Source organism: Peromyscus leucopus, chromosome 3, assembly GCF_004664715.2.
Source record: "Peromyscus leucopus breed LL Stock chromosome 3, UCI_PerLeu_2.1, whole genome shotgun sequence".
Lineage (NCBI taxonomy): Eukaryota > Metazoa > Chordata > Mammalia > Rodentia > Cricetidae > Peromyscus > Peromyscus leucopus.
The window spans coordinates 34,898,536-34,913,178 of record NC_051065.1 but is presented as its reverse complement, the minus strand read 5'-3'; the positions used below and the strand labels follow the sequence as shown (position 1 = coordinate 34,913,178).

The following is a 14,643-nucleotide window of genomic DNA, read 5'->3' as shown; positions in this document are numbered from 1 at the left end:
GGCTGGAGTATCTCATAGCCATGCTTGGCTTAATGTCTTCTGTCTCCCTCGCACATGCTCCTTCTACAGGGCTCATTCTGAGACAATGATGCCTATGTGTTTCCTAGTGCTCTCGTCTTAAGAACTTGGGAATTTGTTTACTCCTCCAGTTCTCTAAGCTCCCACACCAAACACTTCAGCAGGGTATTCGACCACTCCTCTATATGACCTAGATTATAACCCCGTTCTGTATCCTTTGTCCTCCTACTCTGTTCAAACTCTTCCAATGCCAATGCTCCAATAGAATCAACACCCAGCCAGTGACCTTTTAGAACAAGAGTCAGATGACTTCCATTCTAAACAAAAAGAATGAGTGCTGACAAAATACAGATGAAGTCCTGCCTCATCCGGCTTTGGGCATTTACTTCTTTCTTTCTAGCCTTCCCTCTCCTTTCATAGGCACCAGCATGAGCTTTGGTGTTCTCTCTTGAATTTTCCACAGCACACTTCCAGAGCGCTGTTCCCCCAGACGGTGCCTTGGAGCTACGTTTTTCACATTTTTCGCCTGGTTCACTCTTCTATGCACACCATGACCCTCTTTGACCATCCGTTCAGCCTCTCAAAAGCTGCTTCCCAGGTATCGTAACCCTCTTTTCCCTTTCACACCCAGAGACCTTGTGAGTATTTGACATGTTCACAGGCTCTTTTAAGTGTTGTCTGTCTTCTCTCTTCCATGCGTTTTATACCCAAACACGAATTTCTACCTTTTGTTGTTGTCTTCCATATTTTATATCCATTTTCTATAACAATGCCTGGAAAGTTTTTGTCTCAAGATAAATATTTGTTGAATTAACAGACAATATGGTCAAGAATGACATGAAAATTCAATGGCATGGGTCCTGTAAAGCTTAAAAACCATGTATAACAGACTCAAAAGATTTTGTGTTTGTTTTTATTTAGTTGAAGTTTTTTATGTTTATTTGTTTGTTTTCTTGGATTGGGGGGCTTTGCTGTATTGAGGTTTTGTTTTTTGAGAAAGAACTTAAAGGTGGATAAGGAGGGGCCAAAGATCTGGAGGGGTTTGAAGGAGGGGAAGAATATGATCAAAATACATTAAATTTACAAATATAGTATAATATAAGTTTATTATATTATACAAATATAATGTAACTAAAAAAATTTTAAAAATCAGCCAATGCTTTCCTAGACAGTTCATTGGTTCTTAAGACTGGAATCATTTGCTTCCTCCACTGACCCTAATTTTTAATAGGTTTTGATGCTCTTATTCATCATAACCTATATCCAAAAATTATTGCAAATATCACTTCTGCTGCATATTCTTTGCTATCTCATCAGTATTTCCACTGGAAATCTTTTCCAAATTGCTTTGAACTATCTGGGATTAAGACACCCATACTTAGGCTGTGCATCCTCTCCAGCAACCATGCTTTCACTACCCAAACAGTAAGAAGCATGTCCAGCTAGGTTGTCAAAGCAAGCCAAGTGGGTATCTTTTCCTAGAACAATTTTCTTGTGGCAAGAATAATGTAGGTAGTTCTACTCAAAATAATAACTTTTGAAATTAATCTATTTTTGTTAACTATATGAAGGACAAAAACTTTGTTATAATTAAGCAATGTAGCAACACATAGCAGTATGGTGTTTAAGGCTATAGTGATACAGAGCCACACATTAGCTAAATTAGTTAAATGCTGCCTAGTACATTGGTGGGTCCTAGAGCATAAATTCTCCATGAAGAAGAGAACAAAACCTCACATCATGAAGTACGGTATCTTCTTTACTGAAAGGCAGTATGTACTGATCAACATGGCCTCATTTTGCATTGTCTTTTTAAACAAAAACAGCCATAGAACTGATTCACATCTGCACTGTCCTGTGAAGTCCATTTGGATTTTCACATGAAAGTTTGGTACTCACCGCTTCCCAGTGGGGTAGAACCTGGAGCAAGAGTGGCCATCCCAGGCACAGTATGGGTCCCTAGCCAGGCAACAGTCTGCACAGGCTGTGCCATAGATGTGGCAGCGATGCAGAGACACTTGGGAAACCCCCTCATTGGAGCTCACATACAACTGTTGCTATAAGGAGAATCATGATGATTTATTTCAGATGTGGAAGTTAAAAGACTTTCAGCAGGAACACATTATTCTGTATGGCTACAAACCCATGGATTCATTTAGAAACAGACTCAAAACAAGAAGCAAAGAGGGTATAAAGCCAAAATAAATAGAATTTTCCTACCATTAATATGCCTATAATATTACCACTTTCTACTAAAAATAACACCTCCCAGTGTACCATACAGAATGCTAATCTGTTTTAAACATTGGGACCCATTGTTCTCTCAGACTTGAGCTAATACATTACATATTTAAATCGTGATGTTTTCTTTTTTCTTTGACTTCTGTCTCTTAGCAAATCACAAGGAGGCTTTCATATTTTTCAAGTCCAGCAGCACAAGTCAATTTTGAAATAGAAGACATTTTGTTTGGAACAAAAAGTACTAGATAACCAGTAATAGTTAAAGTGAAAACAGGTGAACACGTGTCTTTGAAAGTTATTAAAGCTATTTTAAGATTATTTGAAAACTTCCTATGTTTATTTTTATATGTGAGTGTGTATTTGGACTTGTATGCGGTATATGTGGCACACACATATTTGTGTACGCTTGCGTACTCATGCAGAGGGCAGAGAGGATACTGGGTGGTTTTTTTTTTTTTTTTTTTTTTTTTTGAGACAGGGTTTCTATGTGTAGCTTTGCTCCTTTCCTGGAACTCACTTTGTAGCCCAGGCTGACCTCGAACTCACAGAGATCTGCCTACCTCTGCCTCCCAAGTGCTGGGATTAAAGGCGTGTGCCACCATCTCTTGGCAAGTTATTTTTATATGTGAGTGTGTATTTGGGCATTTGGGCTTGTGTGTGTGTGTGTGTGTGTGTGTGTGTGTGTGTGTGTGTGTGTGTGTGATGTGCATATTTGTATATGTGTTTGTGTATTCATGCAGAGGCCAGAGAGGACACTGGGCATTCTGTTCTACCCCACTCTGTTACTCAGCCTGGAGACATGCTGGCTCCTAGCAAGCCCTGGCCATCCTCCTCTTCCTATGTGGTAAGGTAATGCTCATGGCCATTCCTTGCTGTTTAATGTGGATGCTGTGATGCAAACTCAGGTCCACATGTCTGAATAACAAGTATTCCTATTCACTAGGCCATCTCACCAGGCCAAATAGAAGAGTTACATTTAAACATGCCTCAAAATGTCTTCTTTGTCTACCAGTCTTCATTACTCTAACAAAAAATAGAGTTGGTTTCCTTCCTTTATTTGTAAAACATAGAGAAAAATTTAAAAACACATTACTTTTTAATCATTTAAGAATTTTATGTAATGTATGAAGCACTGTGCTGTTGTGTTGTGTTGTGACCCAAATGTCCCAAACCTAATAAAATTCCCAGAATACATACTGGGAAAAGAATTGACAATGAATATGAATTAATTACAAGAGTAGATCAAAATATTGATGAACAAACTATTATGAATTCCAATAACATGAATTATATCTCAGTCAGTCTGTTATGTCTGTTATAGCTATTTTATTCAAGTCAATTGAATTTTAAGAAATTGTCTGAAACTGATTGATTACCATATAGACATTGAAATACTTTTAAAAACAATGGCATGTTCTGTGTTCTGTCAATTATTCTTCACTTGAGAACACCAGATGTAATCTCTTGCCATCTGGCCCTGTGGCACAGATCTGTGAATACAGTTTCTTAGGAGGCTAGAGCAGGAGAGTGACAAGTTCAAGGCTTGCCTGGGCTACAGGGTAACTTCTCCAGGCCACACTGCGCACTTACTGAACCTTTGTCACAAAATGAAAGTGGAAAAAGAAGACTGGGGATGTAGCTCTGTGGAAGAACATGCTTGGGATTCAGGAGGCCTCCAGGTACGTTCCCAGTAAGCAGTTATAGAATAACTAAGTACTTATTTAAAGGAAACAGGCAAATGACAGTGTCCATTTAATTACAAATATTTTAAGAAAAGAGTTTATTTGAGAAAAAAGCAAAAGGTAGTTTTATTCTAAATACTTTTTAATTTTTTAGTAATGTCAATAATTTTGCAATTGTGTACAAGAGTAAATTGAAAGAAATAAGGTAAAAAAAAAAGTGTGATTAAGTAATGTGAGTACTAGGAAAGGTATCAAATTCATGATATTTAAACACCCTCACAAATTGTAGTTTTCCCACCTTGGGAAGTAATGCAGTGTTTAGTGAAGCCAAAGCGTTCCATAAATCAAGTCACTAGTCCAGCTGGGATGCTCACTGTTTCACTGAAACCATTAAACTCTCTGCACTATAAGATGTTGACAACCAACATAACATATGACCTATGAATATGTTGAGACATACATTTTATATATGAGTACTATGACACAAAAAATGACTGTGAAGATTTCAAATCTTGCTTCTACATCATCTCTTTCCATTGAGCCACCGTAAACAGAAGGCTTCCCTGCCGGCTTCAAAGACAACTCTGACTTGAGATCAGCTCCATAGGACATTAGCAAAATGACTAATGACTTCTTGTTACTTGGGAAAATGTTTGCTATGCTCCATGCAAACATTTTTACAGATGAGATCTTTAACTCCAATATGTCATATTTATTTGTTCTCATAAAATTTGGTCAAGGGAAAAGATCCCAAGACTGACTATGAATACCACATCATGTCTATCTAGAACGTTTGAATGTGGCAAAGAGCACCACAATTATAAAATCAGTTGTTCAAACATCTAAAATCTTTAATCTCTCTTCCAAGAAAAACAGAATCCAGATTCTTACAGACAGCACTATCTTTTGCCATTTTATCCTAGGCAATTTACATACATTATTTGTGAGAAAGGCCCTGTTTCTAGATGTAGAAACTTAGGTCACAGAAATTAAACAACTTGCTTATAATTTATAGTCAAGTGGGGATTCAAATACATGTGAAGCTGATTCAATTTGACTCTAGGGAAGCAGCTTTTAGGGCTTTGATTTAAGATAATGCCTTTGGGAATTGGAGCAGGGTGCATCATAGACAGGAAAATTAGAATTGCTATCTCCTGCTCATGATCATTGACTACTTGCATGTTTTGGAAAAATTAAATTAGCTAGTGCTTGATAATCACTATCACTCAGTCCTTCCTCAAATCTGCATCCCATAGATAGGGCACACTAAGGGTTTTGTAGACATATATAAATCCTAGGAAATAGCATTGCATGATTATTTCAAAGACATGACAGGAAAGTGGAAGTGTGTGGATCACTCCTAGCTAGTAAGAAAGCCTTGATTTTACAGTAGCCCAAACATTATGCTAAGTTCTATCTTTAGAATGTTGATTTCTATTATAGTGGATCTCACATGCCATAATAGTTGAGGTTACGGCACATACAAATCACTGGAATGCCTTTCTGCGTATATGGTTTGCTCTGATTAACTTTTATGCAAAACAAACCTATTCCATTTTCACTAATAGAAAATGAGTCTATATCAAAGCAGAGATGATTCTGTATGATTACTTACCAAAATAAAACTAGTTTTTCAGAAGTTAAAAAAACATTTTCCTGATGGTAAGACATCTTAACATGCATAGAACATAAAAAATGGCTTAACTCTTATTAGTTCTTACCTTCTTGGATGAGATTTTCATTGTTGTTATAGGAACATGATTCTGAAAGATTAGAAAATGTACATTAGTTGCGATTTTTTTTTTTTTTTTTTTTTTTTTTTTTTTTTTTTTTGGAGACAGGGTTTTCTGTGTAGCTTTGCACCCTTCCTGGAATTCACTCTTTAGTCCAGGCTGGCCTCGAACTCACAGAGATTCACCTGCCTCTGCTTCCCAAGTGCTGGGATTAAAGCATGCCCAATCACCTCCTGCTGCTCATACGATCTTTAAAAGCAGTTTTGGATATAAAAATTCAAGCTTTGTATATAAACTCAAAATATCATATTTTTTTCTCTCAGTGCATAATCTCTTTGTAAAGTACCTTTCTTCTTTAGGACTAAGACTAGACTTGCTGTGTAACATGTGCTTAAAACTGAAAGAAGTACAATTGTACCACACACTTATCACAACAGGCATTAAAATGAACTGGCAAGTGAGATCATTGAAAGAAGTATTTGGGACATTGAGTTGAGGGTTGGATCTAAGTGTGCAAGTTGGGCGAGGTGTGATAGGGGAACTTTCACAACACAAAAAGTCTGCAGAAGTGATTACTGTCCACCTAACAAAGGTTGTTCAGGAAATGTATTAGACCAGACCGTGCTATTGAGTTCTCTCTGGTGAAGCAAAGACACATAGAGGTAGAAAGGGTCTTTTTTTTGTGAAAGAATTCACTGCAAAAGCAATCCTTCTGAAAGCCACTTGATAACTTTACTTCCTGAGTACCATCAATTAGTTTTAAACTTAAAATTAAGTTTCTGATAACCTGATAATGATCCATTAAGACTTAAATAATTTAAGTAGGAGCAAGCTCTCAAATTAAACTATTCCCACCATTATAGGTTTTTTGTTTTGATTGCATAGATTTGTAAGCATTTAAGATGAAAAAAATGGTGACATCACTCTCAGTTGCAATGATTTTTATTATCCTTTATTAATACACACACATACACATGTGCAACAGACGTGACAATTTACAGTCACTGAATTAACTACTAAAGTTGTATCTCAATTCAATTTAAGCTTACAGAAACTAGACACCTTCAGAACACAACCCTGAATATAGGATTAAAGGAAGAGATTCTGCTTCTGTGCTGGGTAATAACTCTGCCTATTCTTTTAAAAGCTACACTGATGTTTCTGCAGTATTTCCATATGGCATGTAATTAAGGAATTTTTCCTACTTAAATCCATTATTTCCTTACATGACCATCACAATATATCATACACACCCAATTATTTTTACCTCACCTCAAAATTGTGACACAAACACATGCCAAAGACAGTTACTGCACTTGGCCAGAGTGTCTTTTGACTCTACTATATCAACAAACATACAGACATCAGTAAGGAAGCTCAAACATCTTATGAATGATGTCCCCCACATACATTGTGTCTGGGTGTGTATTTTCACTGAGAATTTCTTCTCCTTGATGATACAACAGAGCAAGTCATGTAACAGCTCATACATAGTTCTCACTTGATCAGAAAAATGTGCATGTCTTTACAGATTTGCCATAACATATGTGTTTAGACTTGTGTCAAGCTCACTTCATTAAACATTTCTTGATAACCAAAAAGATACTTCAGTATTAGAAATGAAGTGTTTGCACTATATAACTTTTTGTTATCTTCAGGAACCACCAACTTGTTCCTAGTTGGTTGCATGAAGGAAAAAAAGCATAATATGTAATACAATTTTAGTTAATGCAGTGAAACATTCAACTTCTTTACAAAACCAAGCATGCAAAACCTGCTGGGATAGATAGAGTTAACATTTATTAGATGGGCATAATTTAATGTGTTAGTCACAAGGAACCTAGTGCAAATTAGAGTTAAGTATTTCAAGTGCTAACTTTAATAACACACTGGAAAGTAGCTGGTGTGCCTCTAACTTATATTAGACTCCATTCTTTGTTATATTTTTAATTTTAAAATTTAATCATGAAATCTATCAGCATTGTATCTTAAGCAATTAAATGCTTATGAAACCAAGTCTTAGTAAACCCAATAATGATCTTAATGAGACAATAGGTATCAAGTCAAGCAAGACAGCCAACTGGACCAAAAGTGTTCTGCTTCTGGGAGTTCTAAGTGCTACTGAGTAAAATCCTCAGTCAGTGGCAGGCTGTGTGCTCCAGGAGCCATTGTGTCTTAATTGGCTTAGCTGTAAATAATGGTCTATGAAAGGATTGAATCCAGGCCAAAGTTTCCTTGCAGCTCTTTTGCTGTGTTTCCCTTAGTTTCCAAATGCAGATAAGAAGGATAAGTGTATACAGCAATGGCCATGCTACAGAGAAACCAGCAAGGTAGGACTATCAGACCGGTTCTGCTGGTTTGCAGATACTTGAAGAAATGGCAGCTGAGCTTGGTTACCTCGGTCTATAAATGTGCAACACTTGGAAAATTGAGGTAGGAAGGTTCCAAGCTGGAGTTCAGACTAGAGTGGCACACTCTATCTAAAAGTAAAAAGAAGGAAAAGGCCTCTGGGCCTGTGTCCTGACTGGCAGAGATCTTAGAGAAGTGAAGTTCTTTGTGAATACCTTTTGCTTTTGTTTTGTTGTTTTTCTTTTTTTTCTTTTTTTTTTTTTTTGGATCCCAAAGACAAGGAGAATAATACAGTGAAATCTCAAGTAAGGACAGAACAGAAGGCTTCAAGCACTAAGAAGGAACATTTGTTTTATTTATCCAGAGTGGCACTTCCATGGAAAGCAATCAAACGAGAACAGTTTTTCTTGAAATGACTGCTTGCAAAAATATGAGGAAGCTTATCTGCAATCAGTAATGTGAAGGCACTCTGGTTGCAGTGGTTTGTGAAGGGAATGATAAAACCCTGTTCATGACAAACCCTAGACTTGGCCATAGGGGCTCATTTTTTAAAAATAATGATGACCAAAGTTCTTTGAATTGTGATGATAGCTGGAAAAAATTTTGAGCCTTTTATGTTAAGATAACTTGAAGTATAAGAAAATACTTCACAAAAATATTTGTTCTCTATTTCTCCTTTTATCTGATGCTTTCCTACTCTTAAAATTTATTGCATTTGTTTATTTAATCTTTTATTGGATATTTTTACTGGCTAGAGGAGTAAAGGAATGATGTCATCATGCATGTGTTGAGATGAAGAGCAGTAGTGGGCAAACCTGAAAGACTTGCAGCTCCTCCAGAATGAGCTCCCCGCTGGCAGAGCTGTTGCTGGGAAGGACAACCACCTTCTGCACCGTGCCCCGATCTAGATAGGAGAGAGACAAGGAGATGCTGTCAGAATGCTGCTAATGAAAGAGCTCAGTCCTCAGACAGATTAAATGTCAAGCAACTACTATTTGTAACACATTGAATTTATGTCTAATCCCATATGCTTATATTGAGAATATATTCAACTGAAAGGAAAATATGGCAATCTTATATTTTGTCTAGTGTTGAATCATAGCTGTCCAAGAAGGATATCCATGTGTCTTAAGTCAAAAGTATGAGTCAAGAAGCCACATTCACACATGTGTGGGTGCACAATTATAAATAAAATAAGTCTGTAAAATAAGTTGTGAGCCAAGTATATATTCTTGAAATATAATAGAAAGTATTAAGTTCGGTTGGCTATCATAATAGCATAAAGTCTCTAGTCTTGAAGAATATTGAGTTTAGCTAGGGTAAAATATCTCACTCCTATTACAATATACAGTCAAAATAAATAAAATACATAAATGAGAAACATAAATAAACTGGCTTATCTCAGGTATGGATACCGCTTTTAGAATAATCATAGTGATATGATTTTACTTATCATTTGGCAATGTTTCTTTGGATGTCCTTAAAATATAGGGAAAGGTTTTGAAACTACATGGTCCAAAGTAACGTAAAATAAAAATGTTCTTGTATCACCTAGCCATATTGAATAATAACAGTACATATTAAATAATAACAGTACATAAAATGTTTTTTAGGCTGAGATTATATAATTCAGACTGTTTTATAAAGTCATATAGACACTTTCATGAATATGATTATTTTGTTTTATCAATTACATGAATTATACATCTAAGAAAACTAGTTGAGATTTAAAAATGAGAAGATGAAAAGTAAGTTGCTCTTAAAAAAATAGGACTCCAAGAGTCATCTACCCAGCTACACAGCAAGCCATGGGGTAAGAGTAAGATTTACAGAAGTTAGAGAAAAGGAAAAACCCAGAGGTTAAAGGTAGTCAGAATAATTTGAGATAAGGAAAGCTGGCTAGAAACTAAGCCAAGGTAAGGCTGGGCATTCCCAGTTAAAAAAAATTCATAAGCTGGATTATAATATCAGGTTATAAATGCTCTCAGTTGTGACTATGAACTTACAATTTATAATAATTCACCATCATCAACAGATAAGATGGCTTTTTTTTTTTAATTTGGCTGAGAAATGTCTATAGGAAAAGTTGTGTAGAAGTGAACTGTGCTGAACTTTCTAACTAAGAACCATTTTGGTACTGATACTGCAAATTATAACCTCAGCATCTAAAACTGGTTGTCAGTCTACAACCAAGAGTCACTTGGACATAAAATATCCTACTCATGCTTACAATTCATATTTTATGAACCTTACCAAAAGATTCTCCAAAGTTCTTATTTTTAAAAAAATCATGGCTTATAAAATGGTACAAACTGACAGGATGATTTTAAAAAGAAAGAAAACTAAGGGACATCTAGAAGAGTGAGACCTGGGACTTGCTAAACAATTGCTAGACTGTGAGGATGCAGTGTGTGAGAATTTGACAATGGAAGTGTTTTAAGTCCATCCTGTGGATACAATTCTCTGCTTAAACAAGCTGAAACGTATGGTGCTTCCACAGCATTGAAGACTCCAGGTGTGATTTACAAACTAAAATGATTTTGCTTCTCAGAGAAGCCTCCTGAAAATCAGCCTAGGTGATGATTTGGATATTTTTGTTCTAGAGGATAAGATCAATAAAAATTTGCAATAAGAAACCTCTTAGAGAAGCTATACAAATATGTCATAAAGGAAAATGGATGAATGTTCCTCATTTATGAATGACAACACATCAAAATGATCAGTGGAGACATCTAGAGGAATATCACACAACCACAAATCCTAATCCGAGAACCTTGAGATTATGACAGTTTAGAGAAACATGTGTGGTGTTCTTCCTCCCCAATCCATCTCTCATGTGTGTCTCTGTGTGTCTATGCCTTTGTGTATGTGTATGTGTATATGTATGCCAATGCTGCTGTTGAATATGTGAGTCTCTGGTCCTAAAGGCTTAAAGAGACCAGTACAGGATGAGAGCATCCAATTTGACTGACATCATGTTATGATAAAGGTTATACACTTTTCTGGCTCCTTACTCTAGTGTATAAGGACTGTTTGCATCCTAACCTTTCTATGGCAGTATCCTCCATGAGCACAGGATGAGAAACTTTGGATACCACAGCACAAAGATAATTATATTAAAGTATAACTTGATTGCAATGTCTCTCAAAGATACAACTTAGCTCTGAAAAGTTCAAATAGTTGGTTATTTTAGCCATTCCATAATGCATATACATATCAAATTGCCATGTTGTTTACATATGCACAATACCTGTTTTTCAATATAAAAGAAAAATATTTGCATGTTCTCAGATAAGTCAGGTGCCTCTTAATTTCTTTTTCTAATGTGTTAACATACAATGACAGGAAAATTTTTTATGAATCATCAATCTCTTCAAAAAGGTTTATGATAGAGATACTGTATTTATTCACTGATAAAATATGAAGAACTACAAAATTAGCTGATAAAATATGGTGAAGAGCATGTATTTGACTCACTCAAAATAAAAAGTAGAATATCACTTGTCTTTTGCTTTTCTTATTTTATATTTTTAAATATTTATCAGGCACACATGGAAAATATTTTACAGTATATCAGGCTGTATAACTCACTATAAAATAAAGTAAATTTGGGTTATCTGCCATCCATTTGAACTCACTGACTTGGTAAAAATTTTTGAGGTTCTCCACTGAGTCAGACAGAGATGAAAAGAAAAATAGACATGATACCCAAGTGTTCAGTCTAGAATTTATGGGTTTTTAAGTCATGTGCTCGCATTAAAATGTTAGTCATTGTGAAGTATACATTCCAGAGCGGTCATAAAGCTCCCTAGTACTGACACACTCATAAAGCCATCTCTGTACCATTTTGTTTGAAGAAGATATCTTCCTTTTCGGGATGCTCAGAATGGTTTTCTTTAGAAGTATGCACTATTATAAATCCTCTCCACGGTTCTCTTGTCTTTGGAGAAGACCTACACTAGCCCTACAGTGAAGCAGTCTCCCCGTGCTTTCTGCAGCTCCACTTGGCTTCTGGGTAAACAGAGTCAATAACTATACTTTTGCGATGGGTATCAGTTGCTATAGCATATGTCAAATCATTTTCCCTTCTTATGTTAATAATATCAGCAGGCAGCTTTTGAAAACAAAGTCTCTCCATTCTCAGTCTACATAATAAAGGATGTCTCTGCTCTTCACCAACTCCACAAAAAATATCCCATAACATCATCAGAGAAGTGGGCAAAAATCAAGTCAGGGCCACAGCATGAGTCTCCTTCATCAGGGTATTAAACTCTTCCACAGAGCTGTGCTGAAGTCCTTCCAGCTACCATACCAGAAACTCCCTTGAAGAGGTAGCAACACAGAAGGAAGAGCTGGAAGATGCTGCAGTGAAGGTCTGCCTTCTAAATTCCCAAATGGAAGTCGTTTGGGAATTTAATAAGCCTGGGTAAGGTATATGGCCGCTTTTAGTTGAGTTTTGACTAAGAAACAGCAATATAGAAACCATTTAAAACAGTGTCTGGTCTGCTATGTAGGTTACCCTCGGCAGGTGAAGCCACTTTGCCTCCCTGTATCTCACCTACTAAACTTGGTCATCACTGAAGCAGCTCTCTTCTATTGAACCTCAACTTCTTCATCTAGATGGTATAGGTAATAGATCCCTGGATAAATGAAATCACTGATGATATGCATGAGTAACCAAGACAAATCTTAGAATTGATTTCTGAATGATGTAAATCTAGGTATAAAGATAACAGCAGAATGATCAATACACATTGATGATTTAATTTCCTTTGTTTATTAAATATCTAAAGAAACTTCCCTAAATAAGCATCCTTTCTGATTCTTATTTTAAACTATCTAGATTTTTTTGAGATGTAATATAAGTGATCACAGCAATCATTGTTCAAGTGCTCTTCTGTCCTTAACCTAGAGAGCAGCCTGCATGTATTGCACAGTAGGTGTTGGAGTTTAAAGCAAGTGATGAAGCATAGCTCATTACTCAGCAGGTCACTGGAGTCAGGATTGGTATTTATCCCCTGGTTGCATTTTAACTGGAGTCCTCAGGTTTCCCTGGAAACAAGCTGTGTTTCCCATTGGAACAGAGGCACACTGCCACCTTAATCAGATCCTGGCCCTTCCCTCTCAGTGGTTACTAACTCATGAAAGAATTCTAGTCAGGGTGGCTTCCTCCATGTGTCACCGACACAACCACAGAGGCACCTATGCTCTGGGAGGTGACAAGTTTGATTTAATGCCCTTTTATCGCCTCTTTAAAAGTCTTCATTTTTTTAAGGGACACTGAGTTCATTTTATACCATGCCCTACAAATTGTGCTCACAGTTGTGATCTGAGAGCATGCTAATCAATAATCATTCACATCAAGGAAGAAGCAGCCTTACTCACTTAAGAAAAGACACACAATCCCGAATCACATACTAATCTTTCTCCTTTTTTTCTTTTCAGCTCAGTGACCCAGGGTGTCAAACACTGCAGTGTAGTACATGACTTTAAGATAACTGTCATGTAAGTTCTAGTATTTATTTTTAAAGCCAAACATTACAAAACAATAAACAAATGTGTTAAATGCCCACATTCCCTCATTATATTTTTTAAGGTCAATTCATTTATGGAAGGAACAACAGGGTAAAGCCCAGCAAAAGCTGAAAATCACAGGCAAGTGGAGGCTTTGCAGACAGTAAGGAAATGTGATGAGGATTCCATCACCGGCAGTTTCAAAAGCCACTGGATCTAATTGAGTGGCTACGTCATAAAGCCAGGCTAAACACCCTTCCCCAGTGGAAGTCATCTTCCTGTTTGGTTAGCAAACCACTGCTGCTGTAGTCTTTTATTGCTACCTTTATAATTTGAAAATAAAATGGAAAAACAAGCAGCACTCTCACACACTCCTGGCAGATAACTGAACCACTGTGTTGTTGACATTCTCATTAGCCCCTGTCACAGGGCTGACTCTACCATATCCTCAGCCATAAGTAGCATCTTAAGTGTCTCCATTTAAGGGGACACACTTGGGGAGGCAGCACACGTCAAAGCTAAGTGCACGGTCTTCTCCAAAGTTTGCTGACTCGAGAGTTTATAAGGTCACATAACTGTGAATGTATTGAGTGCGCCTAAGTTAAAAAGGTTTCATTGGGAGAAGAACTTTTCAGAAAGCTAAAATACTCTGCATTGTAAGAAAAATAATTAAATAGGATTTGTTAGTTTTCAGTTCCACTTGCTGATAGCATTGAATTTTACCTGGTTCCTTAGTACCTCTAGTCATGTTCAGTTACATAAACTTTCAAGCACGTGGCCTTCAAAGTACCTCAGTCAAAGTCACCCATGAGTTTACCAAAAATTCAGATGTTGTTTCCCATGTTAAATCACAGAAGGAATTTTTAGAAGTATTGCTTATGTATTAAGCTTTACTGAGACACATACGCCTGCTCAAATATTTGAGACTCCCAAGTGACAAACAGTATAATTGTCATAAATGTATTCTTTGTAGTTGTCTATATTGATCATAGTAGGACCACCAAATCAATTTTGATATAGATTTGTGAAACTTTATTTCCATTTTTGTATAAATTAAGCTGAAATAACGCATTAGTAATTTATGTATGAAATAGCATATGTACTCT

General features: G+C 36.4%; 1 protein-coding gene across 1 annotated transcript in view; it reads right to left on the bottom strand.

Annotated features, from left to right (window-relative positions):
• Sema3c (semaphorin 3C) overlaps nucleotides 1–14,643 on the bottom strand; it is a 155,553-nt gene that overhangs the window by 11,913 nt on the left and 128,997 nt on the right. Inside the window, exons 13-15 of the mRNA XM_028891324.2 lie at nucleotides 8,839–8,927; nucleotides 5,663–5,704; nucleotides 1,918–2,075 (exon numbers count right to left, since the gene is read on the bottom strand). Coding sequence (XP_028747157.1) covers nucleotides 1,918–2,075; nucleotides 5,663–5,704; nucleotides 8,839–8,927 — 289 coding nt within the window. The remainder of the gene's footprint in view (nucleotides 1–1,917; nucleotides 2,076–5,662; nucleotides 5,705–8,838; nucleotides 8,928–14,643) is intronic.